Genomic DNA, 8,275 nt, shown 5'->3' with positions numbered 1-8,275 from the left:
CATGCTGTAGCGGTTTTAGAAAGTAGTAACTATATTTGATGTAAACTTCTTTTAAATATAGGCTAATACTAATATAATTATATTTAATTCAATAATAATATATTTATATATATATAATAATATATAAGAATATATTTAATTCGCTCTGCTTTGCCTTTTTGCTTGGCATTGAGCACTTTTTGTAGTATTAATAGTTTTCATTGTTTTAATACTAATATATAATACTAAGTATAACCTAATACCATATTTGATATAGCCTACTTTCATTCAAAAGTGAAAAAATAACAAAACATCGAAGTAAATCATATGCATGCGATTTTATTTCGAGTAGACAAAAAATCCGTGATGCATTGTGCAGACTAGACGATTCTTGTTGTCGATCTTTACACTTTGACCCGGAAAACTCATTTTATCTTCGATGCACTCTACAAGTTTTCCGTCCTTTGAATATTCGTACAAGCATCTGGTGTCGTAGTCCACAACGTAGAAGCTGCTGCAATGTACAAAATTAAACATGAATAAAATTAAAGTCCAAAAATGTGCCTAAACTACTTTTATCCAAAAGAACTTTTATTCATTGTTTGTGCTGCTTTGTTTGACTATTTATTTTTTGTTGTATGAGTGTGGCAGCGGAGTTCGTTGATTTTGTAGTCCTTCATCCCTCATTCTTGTACCATTGTACTGATGTACTGATGTACTCAGCTTTCCATGATAATGTAGGTTATGTTACGTTGGTATCATATCTGCAGTTGTACAATAATAAACAATACCAAAGTCTAAAAGCCAAAATGATCTTTAATTGTCCATACTCATTGCATATGTTACACTTGAAACAGAATACTCCATTCAAAAGTGAACCATGATCTTGTTTAACAAGGACTTTGTTCAAGGTAGATCACGTTTGAGGGTTTGGCCATAGGCTACGTTATGGCCACCTAAAGATACGGCCTGATTTGTCACATTTTGCAGAAATTTCTAGGTTTTTCTAACTTTAGGCGAACGTTTAAATAAATTTTTCTAAAATTTAGATTTTTACGCTTTCTTTATTCTTTTCCCCAAATGACATAATAGGTTTTAACATCCTCAAATGTTGAAAAACAAAGAAAATTTGATTTCGAAGATTTTAGTCAAACTGTTAATTTTCAATAACAGTCTGATTTTGTGAAGAAAGGCGTTCTTCCCGGCTATCAGCACAAGGCTGATTACTCACTAGCACAGCGAGCTGCAGTGACGCTTCGCTAACCAGAACGGTGCAGCTTCCACGCCAGCCATTGAGACCTCCAATTAAACGTTTAAGTTATTTTGGCAGCCGATTGTAGCATCGAATAGACAGCGATAGACACGTGTTTCGGTGCGATACTGATGAGCCCAGCCTCATGGGCGAAATACGTGTCTATCGCTGTCTATTCGATGCTACAATCGGCTGCCAAAATAACTTAAACGTTTAATTGGAGGTCTCAATGGCTGGCGTGGAAGCTACACCGTTCTGGTTAGCGAAGCGTCACTGCAGCTCGCTGTGCTAGTGAGTAATCAGCCTTGTGCTGATAGCCGGGAAGAACGCCTTTCTTCACATTGACCTACCCCTGGCACCTGCTGGTTTTGTTGGCTCTTTCTTTCCACAAAGATAAGAGTTAAACTGACTGGTAAAGCGGCGGTCGATTACTCAAGTGGCAAGAATACGGTGCGATACTGATGAGCCCAGCCTCATGGGCGAAACACGTGTCTATCGCTGTCTATTCGATGCTACAATCGGCTGCCAAAATAACTTAAAAGTCTGATTTTGTGTTTTTCAACTTACTTTTTCTCATTTGCTACTGCTTCCCCAAGGCAACAAAAAAGTTTTATGTTATTAAGAAACCGCAAAAAGTAAAAACATCTCAAAAAATGTCAGTCAAGCACTGGCAGTAGCTGTAATCAAAATCTGCAAAATGTGACAAATCAGGCCACATCTCCAGGTGGCCATGGCTACGTATATAAAGGAAAGGGAGCAGTAGCCTATACTTTTTAGGAACCGCAGTCAGCTAAACTTAACTTCAACTTGCAACTTGATTTACAAACAATTGGAAATGGATCGAAGGAGTAAGTCACTTTTGACACGGAAGATTAAATTTTAGACTTAGGTTATATATAAAGGAAAATGTCTCTTTTACGTTGTGCATGCCATAGAATGGCTTAGTTAGCTTTATTTTTTCAATGTATTCTCAATATTCTTTTTAATCCCAGGTTATATGAGTGTACATTTGACTGAAGTAAGCAACCCCAACGACTGAAATTGAGATACCAATTTGCACTGGCCGCACAAAATCTGACATCAGTGCCACTAATTGGGCACAACACCAAAAGAGTAGGGCGTGGAAAAATTCCATAGATCTTTATTTTTTTTATTTCCACAGGTTTTCATCCATTCGGAAATGTAGACTATTAGCAAAGAAAGGGTTGGATGTGGCTGGCATCGGATTATTCCGTTCAAATATGAAGAAACGGAAAGTGTCATTATCGGAGATCTGTGATTGCGGTAAAGAAGAACAAAGAGAAGATCACGTCATCTATCGCGTGCCAAATGGCGTGCTTGATCTGCATGAACTGGATGACCAATCAATGCAATGGGTGATCAACACCTACCCCACGACCTGGCTCGAGTCACCAGCAATATTTCAATAGTAATCAAAGGCAGAGCTTTCGACCTTTGGACTGACGAAGAATTTGAAAAAAGAAACTTATATTTCGAAAATGTCTTGTTTCTAGAAAAACATATTGTTTTTGTTTTGTTGCAACTTTTATTTCTTTGTGAAATATGTTGTTTTGACCAAACCATCGTTTCGAATAGCTCTAATAGTCATAACACACTTTGCACTTATTTCGGAAGTTTCAACAAAGTCAATCTACGAACATTACATTGGGCGTGCCACTCTGCTTTCCCAGCAACATTAGAAGGGTCAATTGCCAATTTGACAATTTTTAGACCTTTTTACAAGCTTGCTTTGAACAATAAACCTTAAATTACTTTGAAACCAACTTCACTCCTCTTACATGGCCCATAAAAAGTACATTATTTTGCAAATCAGAAAAAACATAACCCGTTTATTCTTGTGGATAAGCAAAAAGCAGATGTAATTTTGCATCCCTATCATTTACAATCAAGTCAATCACTCATTTAAAAGAAACATACGGTAAACCATCATGATACCTAGCCGGCATACTAGTATTTCTGTATAGGCCTACATTGTTTTTAACCTTTGTTGAATTAGACAAAGCAAAAGACGTAAAAAGAAAGCTTGGATGAAGTCTGTCAGATTGGTGGAAAACTGTTTCTCCGGAAGTTAGCATAAATTCCAATAATTATCAAGTTGGAATTATATCTTCGTAAACATTGATAAACAAACAATCTTTTTGTAGGTGAAACTAAACATAATTACTGAACAAACACAAATTGCACAACGTACCCTCCATTTCTTTCGTTGTAAGTCACCCCCGCACAACAGGTGAGCTCGTCTTTGCCAAAATTTTCGAGATAAGTAAGATTTTCGTCAAAGAGCTTAATGCATCGGTTATGTGAGTCTGAGACGGCAATTCGTCCTTTGTCGTCAGTACACATATAATAAGGCCAGTTGAAATTTGTCGCGTCGTTTGTACCAAGAGACCCTACAAATTACATCATCAGAACAACACAATTAACCTTGGTTAGTACATAACCAATTTTTGTTTGTTTTTACCACATAGCTTCAATAGCTGGCAGAAACGTATTGGTAAACCATTTGGCTCTTTCAATATAGCCTAGTAGCTCACAATAGTAATTGTACATTATGCACTCTTGTTTTTTTTTTCTTTTACGTGCTGTAGTTAGGTTGTAGGCTATATGGCCTACTTTATTGATTGTCATAAATGCAGCGTAGTTCTTACCACTTTGTCAACCGCAATTACAAGTAAATGTTTTTTTCTTTCTTTCAAATAACTCAAAATAAGCAGTTTATTTCCATCACTACAAAATCTTAAAGAAAAAAAGCTACAATATAGCCTACAGTTCAATTAAGCTTGTTTTTATTTTTGACCATCAAGCGAAAAATACTTTTTAAATGCAACAGAAGTCCAGAACAAGGTAGAAGCGATAAAACATGAAAGTGAAGACTTGCTTGAGACCATAGGCGCTGGCCTTTGGTCTATGTAATCTTTTGGTTTTTAGTCATCAGCTATGAAGTCGTTCATCAAAAGTTTAAAACTGAATTCAAAACAAGACACCTACGGTGTATACTATTCTCTGTTTACAGTTTCTCAAAGCAGTAAATGGAAATTTAAAATCAATTGCAGCGAAGTCACATAGGTTACAGTACATTTTTATTGCAAAGTACATTTTATTTAGTCCACCCTTATTTACATACCAGCAGTGTTGTACGTTGATGCTGAGGCTAGCGCCGTCAGTTTATTTTTTAGTTGACGGAAGTGATAGCTCCGTCAACTATTTTTGCCGATTTTAAGCGTCACGCGCTATGCGTCATTTTTCGTTGCATGGAAAATCTCGTTTCACAATGAGAGTTAAATTTTGTTTGACGTTTTGACTTTCAGACTGAAAGCAATGAACAATCTTCTTCTGTGGCAGCTGTTCGTCTATCCAATTATGCAATTTCAAGTTTGTTTATCGTATCCTAGGTAAATATAGGCTAAGTCGAGAAAAGATGAAATCGTCTTTCGCAGCTCGAAACAGCCACAAAAACCAAACTCGTTAGAAGTCGAATACTTCCGTTTTGTGAAACCCTGGCTAAAATAGCGCTATAAATTAGCGCTGAAGCTGACGCCGTCAATTTCTTTAAGAGCTTACGCAGTACTTTACGCCGTAAAGTTTTTAGGCAATTTGCGCTAACGCTGACGCCGTCAATTTATTTCATTGACGCGTACAACACTGCATACCAGGGGTAGCATCGAAGAGTTTTTTTTTTACCTGTACTTCTCAGCAAAGTTCCACTTTGGTCGTGAACTGTGAGCCTATGTTTGCCAACATCGGTCACCAGATAGTTGCCTTTGTAATTGATAATGCTACGCGGAAAGACAAAGTATTCATTTCCAAACGAATGTAAAAGCTTCGCTTCGCAATTGTCATAATCTGCCAATACACAGCTATTGCAGTTAAAGCAAAGTTTGGTGTTTCTTTATTAGAAAAACAAACAATTACCAAAAATGGTTAAAGGTGAAATGATACCAAAACAAAATTTATTTTATTATAAAACCATTCACTTTTGGCTGTGTAATGACTTACTGGCTTTGCATCCAAATCAGTGCTTTATCTCTGAATTTTAATTGAGCAAATATGGGCAGTTTACAGAAAATATAAATAGGCTACCGAGTATTCGAGTTGGTTGTGTGACTTCGAAGATAAAATTACTCCAACAACGCAAATTGAATTTTTGTCTCTCACAGTTAATAGCCTGCGTGCGTAAAATGATGGGAAATAATAGTACATTAACGGTAATAAAGTCATAAAAACTTTCATATAGGTGTGTTAGGTGTGGATATTCGAACTCTTATCGTTTTGTTCTGATGCCAAACTCGCAAAACAAACCTTTGACATCCGGACATGTCCATAATGTGGCATACCCTTCAATAGCAGCCGCTATCACGTTTTCGCCAACTCTGCAGACATCTAGCGGACAAAGCAAGCTTTCCTTCACGTAAATGTTCCAGTCGAAAAGATATTTGTAATTTGAATCTAAGATCTGAAACATACAAATGTAACTTTATTGTTCGTTTTAATGCAACATAGCTTAAAGAATTGCGTATTAATTATTATAAATAGTGTCCTTTTGCGTGAATGAATTACAAATGGTTCAAAAAGAAAAATGTTGACGATATTAATGAAGTAAGTTACAGCTTTTTGTCATATTCAAGCTTATGGGTTAGGGTTTGTTTGTTGAACAATCTGGGATCCTTCCCAAGACTAACGTTGAGAGCGTTTTGAATCGCAATCAACTGCCGGATATTTGAAGGAATCCTCTTTATTGTCCGAACGCAATTCGCTCAGTCCGTAGGGTAGAGGGCTTATCCTCCGACACCGGGAGCAGAATGCTCAACGGTAGCGAATGACGTCGGGAAAGTACTAAACCTACTCCCCTGCTGAATGCCAGATAGGAATGAAGTTTAGGACTATTTTTAAAAGATCTTTGGTTGAAGATTTATGTCAATTGGACGAGAAGGCAATAAAACCAATCTTCGTGTCTCCTTCCAGAATTTCTATAAAGCGTCCTTTCAAAGATGTAAATCACGTTCTCTTGATTGCTGTCAAACCTGCGCCCTTTTGAGCGTTTTCTCAACCCTCTCACCAACCGGCTACCGCCGACATTGCATGCTATTTCTTTTGTTGAGTAGGCCTACGTTTATTAGGTTACTTTTGTCAACAATTTATTATAAGTTTCAAGGTTTAAATTGATAATAGCATAATAATAACCTACATAAGTTGATTGAGATTAGCAAATTCAGCGTTTATATATTTAGTTTTCTTCCTTGACTGACAATCTTAACTATTTGGCTGTCTTTCATAACAAACCTGTATTCTTTTGTTGCTGATGTCAGCAATTGTAATGTTTCCCGTGGACTCTGATATAGAAAGTCCTCTTGCATAACAAAATTCTCCTTTGCCGCTTCCCAACTTGTCATGACTATACTCAAGATTCCAAACCATGGCAAAAGAAGTTGTTGCTACAATTATTGCTATGAAGACACAGAGTAATATATTAGAACACAAACACACAAAGCAGCTTGCAATCACCTTTTACCAATAAATACTGTATTATTAGTTGCCAGAAAATTGGGACCGTATTTTTACTCACAATATTCGCAAACTGCAGTAAGATAAAACATTTTTACTTTTATTTCAAAATACCACAAGGCAGGGGCGCCGGAAGCGGGGAAGGGGCAGGGGGGCGTATACCCCCTGTCCTCAATTTTTCTGCAGATGGAGGGGCAGGGGGGGCAATGGTGCCCTTTTAAAGTCATGTAAGTTACTGCACATTTTGCAATATAACAATTTCTGCTATTCGCTTTTAGCCTAATTATAATCTTTCATTTTTGCCTCAAAATAATATTTACGGCACAAAATTTTGCAACAAAGGTAACAGGCCTGAAAACTCGTTCATTTTCGGCAGCCATCGTGGCCTACCGGGAGCTCTTTCTCGGCGGCCAAATCTGCGTGCTTGGAGGCCAAAATACAAAATAAAAACAGCACAAGTAAATAGAATTAAACTTGCAACAATGCTAAAATGATCACTTAGCGTTGTTGAAGTCTGGGCCTGGGCGACGTCCTACAATAGAATCGTTGCACCACGCAATAACTGCTTTATCGGGATTGTAATCCAGTACTGCGGGACCATCTAACGACACTCGCACGAGTGTCTCCAATGTGGCTGATTTTAAAGAAGTTCGCCACTCCCCTAGAATTCTTTTTAGCAACGAAAAACAACGTTCGACATGTGCTGACGATGACGGCAAGGTAATAAAATAAGTATTTCAATGATGTGAAGGACATTACCGGTACTAAAAGAAGCATAATTTTTTCAAAATATGATCAAAAAATGTTTTTCCCTCGGATGTCAACTAATCTAGTTCTCCTTTTTAACAACGATTCAATGTCCGACAACATCAAATCGACATAAAAACGACAATATTGCCAGCCGATGTAAATGAGCACTTCGGATTAAGACTTTGTTAAAATAAACGTCGGGAATTACAAACAAGACTTACAGCGCTGGTGATCGCAGATGGATATATTCCATCAATAACAAATATTCCCGCACAATGCTACAGTGGCGATTATGACGCGCTGACCTAATTTTGCGTCACTCTTTGATACTACATAGTTTCGACAGTTAATCCACGATCATTCTATTGCGAAATTAAATAATTGGCTAGAAGAGACCGGCGGCCAAACTTGGCCGATTGAGGAGGTAGCACCGGCGGTCATTCAAGCACTACTTAGCGGCCATGGTAGCAGGCTGCTTTAAGGCTTGAAAGTAGGTTACATCATTATAACATAGCATGATGCCCTTCTTTGTATACCGGACACTTGTAGGCTATCACTACTCAATACATAGTGAGCTGATAGATTAGCATTATCGCTATATCTTATCTTAAAACTTGAAAAAAAATTGGCCTTTTAGAAAACAAAAGTGCCCTTTTTTCGTAATCTTGCCCCCCCAGTCAAAAATCGTTCCGGCGCCCCTGCCACAAGGCCTGGTAATTTCGAAATGTAAGATTTACCTGACAGCAAAATACGTTACCTGTTGCTATAAAA

The 8,275-nt window shown here is 37.5% G+C and overlaps 1 protein-coding gene across 1 annotated transcript; it reads right to left on the bottom strand.

The window, feature by feature from the left end:
* Positions 1-318: 318 nt before the first annotated feature.
* On the bottom strand, positions 319-8,275 carry LOC145784898 (uncharacterized). The gene is made up of 6 exons (XM_082596734.1): positions 8,262-8,275; positions 6,533-6,696; positions 5,552-5,705; positions 4,934-5,095; positions 3,444-3,642; positions 319-493 (listed from the first exon to the last, which is right to left on the bottom strand). The coding sequence occupies exons 2-6, from the start codon at positions 6,665-6,667 to the stop codon at positions 319-321; spliced, it is 825 nt and encodes a 274-aa protein (XP_082452860.1). The 5' UTR covers positions 6,668-6,696; positions 8,262-8,275.

The sequence above is a fragment of the Aplidium turbinatum genome, chromosome 15 (genome assembly GCF_918807975.1).
Source record: "Aplidium turbinatum chromosome 15, kaAplTurb1.1, whole genome shotgun sequence".
NCBI lineage: Eukaryota > Metazoa > Chordata > Ascidiacea > Aplousobranchia > Polyclinidae > Aplidium > Aplidium turbinatum.
This window is presented reverse-complemented; position numbering and strand designations above follow the sequence as displayed.